This window comes from Trypanosoma theileri, assembly GCF_002087225.1.
Source record: "Trypanosoma theileri isolate Edinburgh chromosome Unknown TM35_Tth_24_V1, whole genome shotgun sequence".
Taxonomy (NCBI): Eukaryota; Euglenozoa; class Kinetoplastea; order Trypanosomatida; family Trypanosomatidae; genus Trypanosoma; species Trypanosoma theileri.
This window is the reverse complement of record NW_021639866.1, coordinates 277,023-293,809: the sequence shown is the minus strand read 5'-3', so window position 1 is coordinate 293,809 and position 16,787 is coordinate 277,023. Positions and strand designations below refer to the sequence as shown.

The following is a 16,787-nucleotide window of genomic DNA, read 5'->3' as shown; positions in this document are numbered from 1 at the left end:
AAGCAGCGAGTGAAAGCTGTTAAAGCTGTAGAGATCCCTATTTTAGAAGTCGTAAAATGAATAGAAAGCAAAACCCGGCACCAATCGAGAGATCTTTTACCTGTCACGCCTCAGCGCGGACTTGGGATTCCCAAAGGATTTATGTCAAGCTGGCTCTTTCAAAGTAAAACTGGCAAAAAAAAAATATTTCCTTTAAAAAATAATTTAAATCTGCATGACAAACATGGTAAGATATAGAAATGGTTATATAAAGACCCCGTAGGGCATCCTCAGAAGGAGTGGTGAAATTAAGTTTGCATTTAAAAACATTGGTTGCTAGCCTCAACTTCGTTATCTTATTTTCCCTTATTTCCCTCATGAACCTGGCCACTAAAATCGCAGAGGTGCAAGAAAATCCCGCCAGGGTGACATCGCTGGGTTTAAACTTATCAATCGGTGTCATTCCCCAGTTGTTTATCGCTATGTTCTTTTTAAATATATAATTCCAAGGTTGGTTATGAAAGTGGTAGAGCGAACCCGTTTGACCTTCCTGAGGCCAATTTGGAGATCAACCGAACGCCCTCTAGAACTTAGAGCGTGGCAGGGGAAGAATCCCAGACCGCATGGAAAAAAGAAAAGCTAAAAAGAGAGAAGGAATATCTACGTTTCTCTTTATGGGTAGGTGATTTTTTTTGTAAGTGTTTGAAAGAGTTTGCCCGCCTTCGTTTGCTAGTTTAATGGTCTTCGGGGCTTGGCGTGCATGGCGCAAGCGCTCTTTTCTTTAAGCGTAGGTGGTCTCTTTGGCGATCTCGTTTTTTTTTTCTTTATTTTTTTGGTCCGGGCGGGTAAAGAAAAGTATTTTTTTTAAGAGGCCGTCACTTTATTGTCAGAATCGCTTCACGTACACGTAAGGAAAGGGCGTAACGCAAGTTTTTAATTTGAAATGAAATTTGTACGAAGGGGAATGGTCTGAAGTTGCTTCAACTGCAAAAAGGAAAAAGGGTACGAAAATGAAATATGAAGACTTTTCCATTCTTTGTTTTCGACACTCATCGTGTTTTAAATTATTACTTGAAAACTTTCACTATTGCAAAGCTGTCGTTAATGCCGATGAAAAGTAATTACCAAAAGCGCTTTTTGTAGAACTCCCGCACTTCTATTTGCAATCAATTCCTCCTCGCGATCTCTGTCGGTTGCATGCTGAGCTTTTTAGGAATAACAGTCGCTAAATCTTATTGCTCGTTAAAATGTCGTTCTTGTAGATGGTTAAAGGGGAATTCGTTGTTCGCCCAACGTGCCCCCCTATTTGATTTATAGCCCGTGCGGTTTGGAGCGCTCAACGTTTCAGCGGAGACCCTTGGCGAGCAATAGGGTTATCATCGATCCAAAAGACCAATTGACAACCGGTGAAGGGGTCAGAAAATTGCGCCAAAAGCATCGCCGGGTCCTGCGCCATGACCTGGGAAGGGGTTTGGAGATTCAGTGGAAATTTCGAAACCTGCAGCTCCCAAAAAATCCTCGAAAGTTCCCCAACAACACCAGGAAGGTATTGATAGTGATGGCATCACCGGCCTTTTTTTTCATTAGTCTTGCCGCTGCCTTTTGTTATTCTAAAATTGTCTTCGGCGTGCCCCCGCCGTCGCGTGGCATTCGGCCTCTTGAGGAAACGATTCCGGGCTCCAGAATTCAATCGCCGGCGCCCAATTTAATTACTAGATAAAGTCTTTGCGTTAGCCCTTCTGCTGGGAAACGCGTCCTTCCTATTTCCATTGGAAATTTGCGCAATGCGCGCACAGCAAAGAACGCCACACTCATTAAGTAAGTGCATTCCGGCTTCTTTAGATCCAAGTTAAGCCGAAGGCAAGCGAATCCATGCCCTAAGGCCCTCTGCTTCGATGGGAAAAAGTGCTCCAAATTGTTTGAAGTTGTAGCCCAAGAACCCAGTCAACGTAGGGCATACTGTGTAGAAATTCCATTTGGCTCCGTGCGATTACCTAGTGGTCACGACCAACTTGGTTAAACATACGTTTAACCAGTCCTGCAGTTGTTGCTTATCGCAGGGTTCCCCTTTGACGGATGGTGGCCCTATTTTCCACGGCCACAGGGCACGTTAGGTATTTTTTCAGGGTTTAACTCGGTTATCTTTTAGTTTTCCCTCATCTCTTTTTCAGCTCTCCTTACCCAAATTCTGTATTTCCTTCCGCTGTTGGTGATGCCTCTTGCTGTCTTTGAATCCTTTTTTTTTTTTTTGTGGATCTCCTGACCGTCCCCTCATCTCTATAATGGCAATTCCCTGAAAGCGGAAGATGGCGTTTTGCCATTGACGTCAGGCGGTTCATTTCTCCGACAAGAGGAAACCCACGCAATTTTCAATTCCACATGGTGGCGCTCTGGGGTGTGTGTGTGCGTTTTGCGCTTGCTATACTCCATCCCTATCTGGTTATTTGTCGTTTTTATTTGACAGGATGTGTGGTCTCCGTTCTTTGCTCGGCTGGCTAAAAACATTTTGCTGGACGGCAACCCTGTGCCCAACCCTATTCTTAGTCTCCAAACGCACTTCTCTCACCGCATGTTTCCTTTTATCCGCTAGCCAAAGGAAAGGGGAACGATTTCCAGCGTCTCTCCATTCCGTTCTTGCTAGCCAACTCGCGGAACTTTCTCATTGAGAAACCCCTTTGTTTCCATGTTGGTGTGTTCAAAATGGTTGCTATGCGACGGTTGCCTGTGCCAAACGCCCTAAGTTATAGATTTTATGCCGCCAGAAATAACAATTCAGAAATTGCCCACAAAAACAAAGAAAAGTGGGGTGCATCGGCGATTCTCTCCGCTTCTTTCTTGAGCCGTTTGCCCCCTCGTGGGGGAAGGCCCGTTGTGACCCCTGTGCGCGGCGGCTTGGCGATTGCGGTCCGCTTCCCCTGAACTGTTGTTGTTTTTTTCTCTTTTTTTTTGGCGGAGGTGGGGGTTGCTTTTGATTAATTTTCATGAACCACAATGCCGCAATGCCAAAACAAACCGCCGCATTCATAACGCCGATCTTTTTCCAAAGGGAGAACGGTCCCGGCGCGCTTCTTCAAATTTTGGGGGTCTCATTGCCGAATGTTTTCCTCCCATTTTTTGCCGTTCCCCAATGGCCTCGCGAATGTCTTGAATCCGCTCCTCAGGATTTCTCTTAGTTGTTTAAATGTTGTAAAATTTCTTGCTCAGATAACGCCCCAAATGGTGATTTACACGCATCCTACCCTTTACCCTTTGGAGGCGTAAATGGGTTCAAGATTGGAAATTGGCCCGCGTGTTTTTGAAAGCGGGGGCGGCTTATCCGGCGGCGGGGTTGGGATTTTGGGGGCATCCGCCGAAAGCGGTGCGGCGGGGGCGTTCTAGGGACACCCGATTTCGCCATCAAAATTGTGAATGAGTTCCCTTGGGAATGCTTCCACCCTCTCGCGAACTTTATCCTGACGGTGGGCATTTCCCGCAAATCACGCCGGGGGCCACGGCAGGGACAATTCTTCCGTACCACCTTTTAAAAACCGAACTGGTAACGATTTGCCGGTTTAGACTTTCCAATTTGGTCTGTGGAATGGGAAAAATTGGGCAGTCTGGCTTTGGAAGGAATCGCTGGATACGCCCCTTGGGCCGGCCATTGGCCAAACCATTTCCAGCACACAAACCCCACACCAGAGCGAAAGCAAACCCCGTATTCGTCCCATTGGGCCTTTAACGTTCTCCTGGTATTTTTTTTTTTGTCTTTTCTTTCTGTGAAGGCTTATGGGGCCGAAATTTTATTTAATTTTCTTTTTTTGTGCCGAGAGACGCCTGCGCTGCCACCCATAACTACGCAAAGGGCGCCTTTTATGAAAACTTTCTAAAACCGTTAGGGGGCGGTGGGGGCGTGTTTCTTGTGAAAGGGAGTGTTTAGAATAAGCCCCGACGCCCGGTTTTGGACCACACCCAATGGCTTTTAGTAGTTGTATGGTGTTTAAGATGTGCATCAATTAAGGGAAGAATATGGGGGAAAATGGTAAGTTTTTTTTTCTTCTGGTAGAAGATGTTGAAGGTGGCACTGTTTTGCGGGGTGGTTTATACGAAACGCAAGTTCCTCAGCACGGAAGAAGTTCTTATGCAGTCTGTGCTTGGCTAAATGGTCGTTGTTTGTAATTCCAAAATGAATAAATCATTTTTCTAGGTTACGAGAACGGTGCCGTTTCCCATACCCCAGAATCCATTGAAGAAAATGGTGCTGGCTTCCCGCGGCGCGTTTCCAAAGTGGCCATAAGCTCACTCTCATTGATTCGGTTTCGAAGAGGTGGGGGGAGGGTAGCGCCAACCGAATTTGCTTTTTTTTTAGGCCTTTCAAAAACGCCTCTCGGGGCCAAAGAATTTTTCATTTTTTCTTTTTTGTCAGCTTGCGAAAAGAATGATCGAGTCTTACTGACTTTTATATCTTGTATGGGATTTAACTATTAGGAATATTTTTACTTCTTTTCTTTCCTAACAGCGTGTCGATAGTAAGTTTCTGAAAAGCCCACCCAACCCAACCCTCTCCGTCCCGAGCGGGAGGCGGGATAAAAGGGCTTCTCAGCTCTTCCTTTTCGTCAGTTTTAGGATTCTTTAATAAATAATAATAAATAACTATCTGGTAAAATACAATTTGTTTCTGTTTATATTTTATATGATACGGGGTTACTAGTAGTAGAGGTAAAATGCACTTTCTTTGTTTCTTCTTTTCTCCTTCATAGGTGAAGTAAGGCTAAGGTTATTCTTGTTCTTTTTTTCTTGTGGGTGTGGTGGTTTGCGCTCGGCTTTCGGTTGGCGCCATTCTTCCGGTATCAACCCCGCCCCTCCCAAGGGCGCCGGCGAAAAAAAAAAAAAAAAAATAACCCACCCTCGCCCTAAAAGGGGTGGCGTTTTACGGGGGGCGTCCGCCACCGGGGAAAATAAAAAAAAACCTGCTTGGCCTTCGTCGTGGGGCGGGTGGTCCGGTGTTTTCCCTCCGTTTGTTCTTCGTCGCCGGGTTAGTTCCGGAGGGCGGTTCGGGGGTGGGCCTCGCGTCCGCCGCCCATTGGGGAAAACCTCCCGGAGTTCAAAACCGGAAAAGACCCGCCGAAGGCCCAAAAGAAGGGACCACCAGATTCACGCGAAAGGTCGCGGGCGGGGGTTTCTTTCCGCGTTGGTTGGGCTGAAATGGGTTGCGGTCCGGCGGTTCTTCGTGGGTTCCTGGCGCGGGCCTCCGGGCGACAAAAGGGACTCCTCGCGGCAAAGGCGGACCGGGCCGTGGGGAAGGTCGGTGGTTTATTTGGGTCGTGCCCGGTGTTTGGGACCCGCGGCCTGCTTCGGCGGACGTCCCCTTGCTGGGTTTTAATGGGTGACGGATGGCGCCGAAAATCTTTTTCTTTTTTTGGTGGGATCGAGGTGGGGTTGTAGGTCGTGTGGACCGGTTCGATTTGGCCAGACGGAGCGTATGCTACTGTAGCCATTGGTGGTGAAGTGGGGTTTATTTTTCTGATCCTTGGTAAAGGCGTTTGGTTAATTCTGCCTTTCCAGATAACGTGGTCCGTTTGTATTGGAGAACGGGTGATTGTTGACGTGTTCGTATTTTTTTTTTTTTTTACTGAAAGAATATCGAAATTGTTTTTCAAGCGTGTTGTCTTTTCTTTTTTTTTCATTATTAGATTTGGCTTCACTGACAATTAACATATTTTGGTTTCGAATCACGATCGTATGTTTTTCTTTTTTGTTTTTATTTCTTTTGGAGTTTACCGAAAAAAAAAATTAATATTTCTTTTTTTTTTCTTTATTTACATTTTTCCTGCATTTTATTTGTTTATTTAAGATTAGCTTCTCCAACAACGGAAACGCACATACATATAAATATATAAACACATACACGCATGCACAAAGGAAAAGAAATAACACAAATGGGGTATCCTTCTGCTGGAGATGAACAACATTTTGATGTTGTAAGTGCATACTCAGGATCATTATTTGCCAAAACTTTTGATTTTAATGCACTGTGGAGCAGAGTAAGTTCTGTTTGTAATAATATCCTCGCATGGGATGAGTCCCCGGATTTTAAAGGACAAAAAGCAATTCAGGAGGTGGTTCGTGCATATACCATTGTATACAGATTGGTTTCTGCTCCTTGTAATGAATGTCCAAAGTTAGTTCGTGGATCAACTAACCAAGAGGATGTGGTTGGAAATGGACTTGAAGGTACACAAGCGCTCGTCGTTTATTATCTTCTTCGTGACATGATACGCTCTTGGTTATCAAAAACGGTTTTACATCGTCTTAAGGCTTCTATTAACACTGATCCATCGGGCTTATTGAAAACCTATCTTAAAGAATGGAAAACATTTATTGTTGCAGTAAATAATCTTAGAGTGGTGTTTTCTTACCTTCATGGACCCTGGCAAAAATATGGTGCACCTCCTGAACATCCACTTTTACCAACTGAGGTTCTTGCCTTGATTCAGTGGAATGAAGTAATAATGGTTCCTGTAATTACAGATCCTATGGGAAAAGAAGTTTTAAATCTTATTGCACAGGATCGAAAAAATCCATTAGATGGAACGAATTGTGTTCTCTTACGAGAACTTTCAGAAGCATTGGGAACTTTAAGTGATCCACGAGCCAATTTTTATGTTACAACGATAGAAGAACCATATATTCATTTATTACAGACTTTTTGCCAAGATAATAAACCCCAGAAAACTAAATGTGATGTTTTAGAATATATTAACTGGTGTTTAAACCTTTTTCGAGAAGAAGCAGGACGAGCAGAACAAATTTTAAATAAATCATCTATACCTTTGATAAAACAAAGAATGGCAGATGTACTCATTGATAAAAATATTGACTATTTGGTAGGACCGTTAAGTTTATGGATGGTCAATAATAATGGATCTGGATTACTTGTTATGTATGAGTTGATGTCGAAGAGTACTACTGGATTAACTAAATTTACAGATACAATTATAGATACTGTTTTTCGTAAAGGAATGGATGAAGTGGATAAAATGTGTGAAGAATCTGTTCGAAAAGGTGAAAGTATTTATAGGGCTGTTCTTAAAGGAATAATATCAGTAAATACCTATTTTGAACCTGCTAGAGCTCCTTTTAAAGAGCTTAAAGTTCTTGACAAACCTATGTCTAGTGGATTAGAAAAGGTTTTGGAAAATACTCGACATATTAAGAGTAGAACTGCATTGGGAGAAGAATTAGCACGGCTTGCACATATGGAATTAAAATCTCATGGAACAAGTGAAGATTTTAACCGAGCTATTCGTGAAATTGTTTTATTATTTGAACTTCTTCCATCAAAGGCTTCTTTTTTGGAGTCTTACCCTAAATATCTTACTGAAAGGCTTTTATCTGAAACTTATTGTGAAACTTTTGAACGTTTAACCATTGAGAAAATATCAGAATCAAAAGGTTGTACCAATGATTTTCTACATAAATGCGAAATTATGTTAAGCGATGTAGTGGAGAATAGTAAATCTTTATTAGATGAGTTTAATTTAACTCGTTCTGATGGTTTTACTAAGGATTCATGGGTATTTAATCCAAGAGTTCTTACATGTTATATGTGGACGGCCATTTCAGCAGATACATCAATACCGATTCCATCATGTTTGTCAATTAGAATAATGGAATATCAGAAATTTTTTTCTCGAGTTCGTCCAAAACGTCATCTTACTTTTGTTTCACGTTTTTCACGGGGTGTAGTAAAGATGAACTTACCTCGTGGATCAGGAATACAAAGTCTTGAATTACATGTTGGACAGTTACAATTACTTTTAACAGAGTATTTTAATCAGGTAGATGAATGGAACGTTGAAGAACTTTTCAAGATTATATCCTTACCCCAAAATGATGCTCTTTTCTCTGCCATAAATGCTTTTGTTAGGCATGGTATTTTTGAGATTTTTAATGGAGAAGAAAAAGTTGATTTACCTTTAGATAAGGTATTACCAAATTATATTATTCGTTTGGTACCTTTACCAGCTGCTAAAAAAAGAAAGTTATTACTATATCCGTATGAATGGGGTGGTACTTTACAAAATACAATGGCAAATTCTTCAGAATTTTCTAATGACCATGTGGATGCTTCTTATGTGGCAGATCAAGTAAAAACCCCTGCTATACAAGCTACACTTATTCGAGTTTTCAAATCTTCTGGAACTCTTTCATTCGCTCAACTTTTGGAAAAAGTCAAAGATGAATCTCTTCCTCATTTTACACCTACTGTTCAGCAAGTAAAGGTGTCTTTGGAGTTCCTTATCAATCGTGGATTTATAAGCAGAAGTGATACAAACGGAAATGATTTTTCATATGTTTCTTGATTCTGTGCTTGAAGATTCCCAGTTGTTTGTATGTTTTTTTTCTTTGATTGGTGTTTAGTTCTATTTTGTTTTCAGGATTTTGAGAAATAATCGTCTGAGTTTGGTGATTCATAATCTCAGATTTTGCAGAAATGTCATTATCAAGGGTTTTTTTTTTTTTTTTTTTGGTTGATATTGCTCTGAGAGATGGGAGAGTTTGTAACGACAAGTTACGGTAAATGGGACCACTAGATAATTCGGAGACAACAGAAAAAAAAAAAAAGCTCTTCTGAACTTTATTTTTTGCTTTCTGAAAGGAAAGAAAAATTCCGGATGCACACTCCATAAATCAGAAAGAAAAAAAAAAATACGATTTAGTGGACGTCCGATACGTAGTACAAATTCAAAGTTAATGCTTTTATTTTTGTTTTCTTCTTACAACCGGAGAAAGACGAAATTCATGATCCGTGAATGTGCCAGATTTATTATCTTTTATATATATATATATTGTTATGCCTGTATCTTTCTTTGGCAGGTGCTCTTTTATTATTACTATTAGCAGTATTTATTATTATTGGACAATTTCCTTTCGAACTGTGTAATGATCGCTATTATATGGAAATACCTAAATAATGAAAAAAAAAAATATTTTTTTACTTCTTCTTTTTTCCCACGTTTCCAGAATTATAGTGAAGGCTTAGTGATAGGTAATCCCACTTAAAGTTTTTCTTTCATTAGAAAATGATTTTTTCTTGTTTTTTGTGATGTGTAAATTATGGCAGACGAAACAACAGCATTGAGGTATTACCTTTGTTCAAGGTAAACTCTCTCTATATCTGGAAGAAAATGGTGATGATTTTATTGAATTATGGATTCTATTTTGGTATTTCTGTGATATTGTGCCGATACCGTCCCTTCAAAAAAAAAAAAAAAAAAGGATATTCTCCCTAAAGAAGAAAAATACTCCTTACTCAAGTTATGTTTGTTCTGCACAGTCTCTTGGGAAACAACATGTGGATAACTTGCAAGATGGGGTCATTGCAACCTTTTCTACGGAGGGGAAACTATTTCTGGACTCGCCTACTGAAAAGAGAAGAAAGTAAAGGTTTATGGTAAGGATAGTAGGATTTTTTGAATCACCCGGACTATGAATGTATAATTAAGATTTTCTATCTGGTAATAATGAACGAAATAAGTTTAAACATAAGTCCCTCTTGCATTTACATAGTGGTGTGTTTGGGTTTCGTATGAAAATATAACAAATAAATTACGGTTAATGTTTATTTTTCTTATAATTGGGGTTTAACTCTCATCTAAAATGTTTTCTCTATCTTTCTTTGGATACGTTTTTTTTTTTTTTTTTTTTTTTTACTTGACATCCATAAATGAATAAATCTATTGGTTTCTCTCTTGGTCTTCCTGCTATATGCGTTGAAACAAGGGGAGTGGTTGCTTGAGGGGTTTTGTGTGGGATACAGAAGGAGAATCATGTGGTGCTCGTAGTTGTTTTTCCCTCCACAACCTTCTGATACAAAAGAGATGCGACTTTAAGGACTTGTCAACATATTTACATGGGGTGTTTTTTTTTTTTTTTCTTTTTCGCTGTCATTGAATTAAAGTTCTTCTTTTACGGATTTCATTCATTTTTTATCGATTCTTTCTATTTCCAGTTGGTTTCTGTTATTTCTAGTGTTAAAGAGCGCCTTTTGACTTTTTTTTTTTCTTTTTCACTATCTTAAATACTTAAAGAGGAAACAATTTTCATCAGGGTGTAGCATCGTAATAGACGAAAGAAAGGTATGACACAATTACCTTCTGCGACGATCAAACTCGTGGAGATGCCAAAAGATATGGAGAACTACGCTATTCATTGTGCCCAGGATGGCTTCTCTAAGCTTTACACAGAAAAGGAAGTTGCCTCTCATATCAAAAAAGAGTTTGATAAAAAGTATGGACAGACATGGAACTGTTTTGTTGGACGGAATTTTGGCAGTTATGTCACACATGAGACAAATCACTATATCTACTTTTATATGGGACAAATGGGAGTACTGCTGTTCAAGTCATCATAACAAAATTTATCCGTTTTCCAGTATGACTGAATCTCTTTCTATTACAAGATACGTGTGTGTGTGTGCGTGTGCGTCTGGGTCAGTGTGTGTACGTTTGTCTGGGGAAGGTTAGGTGTTTCAGATTCCGCTTTATTTATCTACCTATGCCTATTTCTCCTTTTATCATCTCTTCCTTAAAGTGCTTGAGATGGAGAGGAGGGGGAGGTTGTGTGTGGCGAAATGTATATGTTAGATTTTTTTTTTCTTGTTTGCAAAAGAAATAAATAAAAATATGAAAAAATAAAAATAAAATGTGGTACATTTTTTCTTTGATTTTTGTTATTTTTTGGGATCCTTTGCCCCGTCAACGAGAAAACCTGCTGCTTTGCTCTTTTTTGCTTTTCTTCTTTTTTGCTTTTCTTCTTTTGTGAAATCTAGTTTTCCTAGATCTTACTTCCTTATGAATAGCTTTTCTAAATGTTTTAGGAAATAGATGGTACTAGCTCAATAGTAAAATAAAAAAAAAAAGAATGATATTTTAAAGTTTCACTGGAAATACATTCTGGACAAGCTTATAGTATCTGGAGACAAGTGAGCTTATAAATGTCTTGTCAATTCAAGGAAAATAAAAGTGTTCTGGACATTTTTTTTTTTGGTATGTTGCCTCGCTGATTTGAATCGCGGAACTGGAATCTTTCTTTAAACTATTGGTATTAATTCTATAGACTGTCATTTTCTTCTTATTTTTTTTTTTTTTTCTGTCCATAAATATATATATTAAAAAAAGAAACATGTGTATTCTTTTTGTTTATTTTTATACGGATACCTATTGTTTATTATTACTACTACCTTGCAGTTTGAAAACTCAAGAATTAGTTCTCTGTCTCGTTAATTCTCTTTGTGTGGGTATGCGTGTATCTTTTGTTTCTTGAGATAAACAAACTGCTTGGAGGTTTGACTTTTGTACTTGTGTGCTAATTTTTTTTTTTTTATATTGAAGTGAAGAGGTATAATTGGGGGTGGTAGTACACAACTATTCGTGATGAATAATTCCCACCGGGAAATACAAAAGGCAATAATAGAGTGGTTTGAAAAACATCAACGACAAGACTTGCCTTGGCGGCAACCATTTCTTTCTAAAGTAGGTTCCACAACAACTGTTGGAGTTCCCGTTTGGGTACCAGATCCATACCATGTGTGGGTTTCTGAGGTAATGTCGCAGCAGACACAGATGGACACCGTTATTCGTTACTTTAAACGATGGATAGATATATTCCCCAACGTGGCAACTTTAGCAGAAGCAAATGAGGAATCAGTTAAAGCAGTTTGGTCAGGTATGGGGTATTACCGACGTGCAATGTACTTGAAAAAAGGTGCAGAGTATGTCTTAAAACAATTTGGTGGAAATCTTCCCTGTACGGCGAGTCAACTTATGAAAGTACCAGGAATTGGACCTTATACTGCTGCTGCTATCGCATCTATTTGTTTCGGTGAAGAAGTTATATCAGTTGATGGAAATGTTGTCCGAGTATTAAGTCGATTGCGTTGTGAAAGAGATTTTGATCCTAAAGTACCAAAAAATATTAAAACTGTAATACAGTGGGGACAGGAATTAATGAATGATGGTCCTTGTAATAACCCAGGAGCTCTTAATCAAGGACTGATGGAAATAGGAGCAAGAGTCTGCAAACCATCTGGACGACCACTTTGTGAACAATGTCCAGTACAACAATTTTGTAAAGCCTATGCGGCTAAAGAACGTGGTGAACTAGAAGTTATTGAAGGTATAATACCGTTAAGAGCGTTATCGGTAAAAAAGAAAAAAGAAAAGGTTATTTGTGTGGTACACGAATTTCTTGATAAAAATAAAGATATACCAAGTTTACGACATTTTATTGTGGTACAGCGACCCAACGATGGTCTCTTGGGTGGAATGTTAGAGTTTCCTTCTATAACATATAGTTCGTCATTTGAAAATGATACTAAAAAAGAGGTGGAAAATACTAATGGTGATTCTTACAATAACAATGGGGATGATTATAACGATAAGAAAATTATTAAATTACGTGAAAAGTTGAGTGCAGGTCATTCTGCCATTATTCCTATAGGTTCTGTTCGACACATATTTTCTCATATCGACATGGAGGTGATGATTTATCATGCACTTTGGAGTGAATCAAAGGAAGAGGATGAGAAGATTATCCGAGGTGCAAAAAAAGAGGAAACTAGTAGTTTTAGAATGGAGCAACTAGTATGTGCTTCATTAGCAAAAGAGCTTGGTATTGTGCCGTCACGTATTTGTGTGAAAACAGAAGAAGAGATAATAGGGTCTGCAGCTAGTCGACTCTTGTTAAAGATTCTTTACAAATTGCCACTGAATACAAATCAAGGGAATTCTAAAGTAATGACAGTTAAAAAACGCCCAAGGACAACCGTTTGAGAGACACATTAATTTTTTTTTTTTTTCTTTATTCTTGTACCTTAAGAAAAACACTTCCCACAGTCCCCTGATATACATATATACATATATATGCTAAGAAATGTGTGTGTTTTTTATTTTATTTTTGAGCTAGTGTACACTTTTTTTTTCATGGAAAAATGAAGTGAAAAAAAAAAGAAAAAAATATATATTATTTTTGCTCGCGTGTATCTGATTTTTATTCTTTTCTTTTGATAATTCAAAAAAAAAAATTCATTTTCTTTAAAAAAAATATATATATATATTCTTAAGCAGTATTTCCTGTATGCAGGGGTGGTACCAATTTGGATATGATGGTTTTCCATCTGGTGAGGTACGTAGACGGTTCTATCGCCAACGTGATGACCCTTGTGACAGTGAAGAGGAACAAGAGGTGTATAATGACAATGACCGACCTGTTTACTACTATCCAATGCATGAAAGTGAAGAAGCTTCTTCTGCAGAGGATGAGATGGAGGATGAATTAATGTCAATACCACCACCGCCATCTACTCCTTTTCCTTTACGTATGTCAGTTTGGGAAAATTATTTGGGTCACTGTGGTAGCACCATTGTGCCTTTAAAAGGAGATTTTGATATTACTGAAGAGAATGATGCTTACTTCTTATTACATGGAGGTGCATTGACAGTAGATGGACAAGTTATAAATTCCTCTGATGTATTGCATGTGGAAGCAAGTGTGAGTCTTTTTTCAGGAAATCAGACAATTTCTGTTGTATCTTCTGATGCTTCACTTGCTAAAGCTATTTCTTTGACAGGTGGGAATCCTTTTGCTTCAGATGAAGTACATACTACATTAGATATTCCAGCATCACCACCTCGTCGTTTTGGACATTGTGCAGTAACGATTCCAAGTTTTAATGCACTTGATATGCTTATACCTGAATACCATACAAAATGTCAATTACATTTATCTTTAATTATTGGTGGTGCTTTTTGTGATCGAGTTCCAAAAACAGTTCATGATGTTCACATAAGAGGTTCAGTAATGTGTGAACCTTGGTTATCTGTAACCGTACTTAAAAATTGTAAAGAATCTTCATCCTTGATAACTCATTCTGAAATATCTTCCATACCACCAGTTACTTCATCTACAACACATTGGACATCACATTACCCTCTTCCAGGATTAACACCTTTTACTGTAGTGCCTCGGGTTTTTGCTACTTTAACTCCTTGGCCAATTATAAAAAAAGATTCTGAAATTGTATCATATGCATATTTAGGTGGAAGTATGAACGGCTGGGATCCATTACCGTTATTTGGACTCTGGTTAATTCATGTAGACACTAAACAATGGAGACTTTCTTCTTCACTTCTTGAGACTTTTGGAGAAGAACCGCCATCTCGATTTGGTCATTCTGCAGTTCTTGTAAATTCACAAGAAATCTACGTCTTTGGAGGAATAGGAGTACGTCGAACCTATTTAAATGATCTTATGGTATTAAACTGTTCGACAAGAGTTTGGAGAGAAGTTTTTGTTCCTTCTGTGTTTACAATGCCACCACGTGCCTTTCACAGCTGTGTGTTATTACCACAATCTGAAACACTTCTTTTCATTGGAGGTGAAGCTGGTGGTCGACATGAACCTACTGTCTGGAAGTATAATGTTGAACGTGGGGTTTGGCGTCTGGTAACATTTCCAATGCTGGATGGTTCTCTTAATTTATTAACAACGAGAAAAATTGACACATCTACGAGTCGTTTCCTTAGTGCTGTTCATCTTTTATGTGAGCGGGAAAGATTAGATGCTGAAGGACGAGATGCCACCACTAGTAGTATGGATTCACAAGACAAGAATAGACGAGGCCGTAATCACACCAACAGTGGTGGGAACAATACATGGTCATTACCAACCTCAATGACGTCTAATTTAGGAAATGACTTTGTTCCTGTTCCTCCTTGTTCGTCTTCTTTTTTTTCTTCATCTTCCTCTTCTTCGGTTAAAGTTCATCATGAGAATACTACTGTTACGCCTCTCAGTAAGTACTACATTGCTGCTATGCATGGATCTCTTTTACAAGTATTGCCTATGCGAAGTGGTGTGGTGATATTCGGGGGAACAAAATCTCCTGCAGTGACACCATTCAGTTGGATTGCAGCGCGAGATTACTCTTTGAAGGAAATTGCAGCTATGTGGATCTGCACGCATCGATCGCGTCCCTTCTTAGATGGGAAATTGGGTCAATCACTTTATACGGATGCGAGTACATTGCATGAGCAAGAGGAACAAGTTGCAAACAATACAACAAGGGAACGTGCTAATTTGGTAAAACGTTCCATTGCGGAGTATCAACTTGATCAATGGCAGCGTTACGCCCGCAAGCGTCTTCGTGATCAGTAATAAATATCCATCTTTATGGGTAGTGTATAAATTTATTTGTAACTGATTATTTGTAGTAATAGTAGTTGATAAGAGTTTTTTTTTTTCTCTTTGTGTGTGTGTGTGTTATTATTATTATTATTATTTTTTTTTTTTGACAGTCTTTTCCTTTTTTTTTTCTTTCTTGTTTCATTCTTCTATGAAATTTCTTATTACGCGGGGGTACCTACACCAAAGGTCTGAGAAGAAAGAGAAGAACAAGAACTGAAACCAAAACGAAAACGAAAAAGAATTTATAAATATAAATAAATAAATATGCCAAAACTATTTCACTTACTAAGTATTAAGAATCTCCGATCCACTATTTATGATTGGATAGTTACATCTATGACAATAGTATGGTATCGTGAGGTATTTCTGCAGTGTCCGGTGGAATCGACTATACTAGATGTTGGTGTTGGTACTGGTACAAGTCTAATTGCTAATCGTGATATTATTCAAAGCAAACAACTTCTCGTAACTGGAGTTGACTATGATGTGGATTATGTTCAGAGAGCAAATGCAAATGTAAGTAAATATAGACTTAATAATCAGGTTAAGATTGTACATTCTAGCATTTTGGATTTTAAGGAGTCACCATTTGATGTGATTTACTTTTCTGGTAGCTTTATGATTATGCCTAACAAAGTGGATGTGTTGAAGCATTGCTGCAGTTTACTTCGTCGTTCTAAAACTAATGGTGTTTCTTCAGGTGAAGAAAAAGAAAATGTTGCTGTCTTTTTTTTCACACAAACCTTTGAAAAACCAACATTACTGGGTTTGTATATAACACCAATTTTAAAACGGTTAATGAAAATAGTAACTACAATTGATTTTGGAGAGGTTACGTATGAAAAAGATTTTTTATTAACCTTAAAGGAGGCGGGAGTGAAAGTAGTTTCACTGCGAACATTAGAAGAATCATATTTCCGTAAGCAGGTGATAGTCATTGCTAGGCCAGAAGACTAAAATGGATCATTCTTAAGAGAGAGAGAGAGAGAGAGAGAGAGAGAGAGAGAGAGAGAGAGAGAGAGAAAAAAAAAAGAAAGGATAAATCTACACCTTGCTTTGCTGTAGGGAAGGAAGAATAGTAAGAAGAGAAAAGAAACTTTTGGTATTTTATTAACGTTTTATGTATTTGCAACTCGTTGTGTTTAAAATTACAATAGTCAAAAAGAGTTTCAACTCTCAGATTTCATTGTTATTATTGAAAACAAGGAAGTACTAAGAGTCTCTTTTAATGATAATAACACTTTAAATGGTTTATCTGTTGTGTAGACGTTTTTTTTTTTTTTTGTGATATTTGTTATTAATCTTTTTTATTGTTGTCGTTATTTCTATTTATTGTAACTATGGGTTTGTTTTCCTTCAAGACATCATCTTGTGCACTTCATGTACTACCTTTTTTTTCCCCTCTTCACGCATAAATGTATACAAATACACATATTTACATCAAAATTAACCTTCTCTATTCTTGCTGTATTTGTTGTCCCTATGCGTAATATGAACGTATTCAAATATTCCTGATTGCAGCCTCAAGAAGGAATAAAAAAAAAAAACAAAGATATATTATTATTATTATTATTATTATTATT

The 16,787-nt window shown here is 38.4% G+C and overlaps 7 protein-coding genes across 7 annotated transcripts; 4 read left to right on the top strand and 3 right to left on the bottom strand.

Annotated features, from left to right (window-relative positions):
* Nucleotides 1-139: 139 nt before the first annotated feature.
* Nucleotides 140-442, bottom strand: TM35_000242120 (uncharacterized protein; the record flags this gene model as incomplete). Its single annotated transcript, XM_029027624.1, has 1 exon — nucleotides 140-442. One exon carries the CDS (start codon nucleotides 440-442, stop codon nucleotides 140-142), a length of 303 nt encoding a protein of 100 aa, XP_028881128.1.
* Nucleotides 443-2,686: 2,244 nt separating this feature from the next.
* Nucleotides 2,687-3,004, bottom strand: TM35_000242110 (uncharacterized protein; the record flags this gene model as incomplete). Its single annotated transcript, XM_029027623.1, has 1 exon — nucleotides 2,687-3,004. One exon carries the CDS (start codon nucleotides 3,002-3,004, stop codon nucleotides 2,687-2,689), a length of 318 nt encoding a protein of 105 aa, XP_028881127.1.
* A 1,987-nt stretch (nucleotides 3,005-4,991) lies between these two features.
* Nucleotides 4,992-5,453, bottom strand: TM35_000242100 (uncharacterized protein; the record flags this gene model as incomplete). The annotated part of the gene is made up of 1 exon (XM_029027622.1): nucleotides 4,992-5,453. The coding sequence occupies one exon, from the start codon at nucleotides 5,451-5,453 to the stop codon at nucleotides 4,992-4,994; it is 462 nt and encodes a 153-aa protein (XP_028881126.1).
* A 441-nt stretch (nucleotides 5,454-5,894) lies between these two features.
* Nucleotides 5,895-8,321, top strand: TM35_000242090 (putative cullin 2; the record flags this gene model as incomplete). Its single annotated transcript, XM_029027621.1, has 1 exon — nucleotides 5,895-8,321. One exon carries the CDS (start codon nucleotides 5,895-5,897, stop codon nucleotides 8,319-8,321), a length of 2,427 nt encoding a protein of 808 aa, XP_028881125.1.
* A 3,072-nt stretch (nucleotides 8,322-11,393) lies between these two features.
* Nucleotides 11,394-12,791, top strand: TM35_000242080 (A/G-specific adenine glycosylase; the record flags this gene model as incomplete). Its single annotated transcript, XM_029027620.1, has 1 exon — nucleotides 11,394-12,791. One exon carries the CDS (start codon nucleotides 11,394-11,396, stop codon nucleotides 12,789-12,791), a length of 1,398 nt encoding a protein of 465 aa, XP_028881124.1.
* Nucleotides 12,792-13,095: 304 nt separating this feature from the next.
* TM35_000242070 (uncharacterized protein) lies at nucleotides 13,096-15,174 on the top strand (the record flags this gene model as incomplete). Its single annotated transcript, XM_029027619.1, has 1 exon — nucleotides 13,096-15,174. The coding sequence occupies one exon, from the start codon at nucleotides 13,096-13,098 to the stop codon at nucleotides 15,172-15,174; it is 2,079 nt and encodes a 692-aa protein (XP_028881123.1).
* Nucleotides 15,175-15,468: 294 nt separating this feature from the next.
* On the top strand, nucleotides 15,469-16,161 carry TM35_000242060 (type 11 methyltransferase; the record flags this gene model as incomplete). Its single annotated transcript, XM_029027618.1, has 1 exon — nucleotides 15,469-16,161. The coding sequence occupies one exon, from the start codon at nucleotides 15,469-15,471 to the stop codon at nucleotides 16,159-16,161; it is 693 nt and encodes a 230-aa protein (XP_028881122.1).
* Between the last annotated feature and the right edge of the window lie 626 nt (nucleotides 16,162-16,787).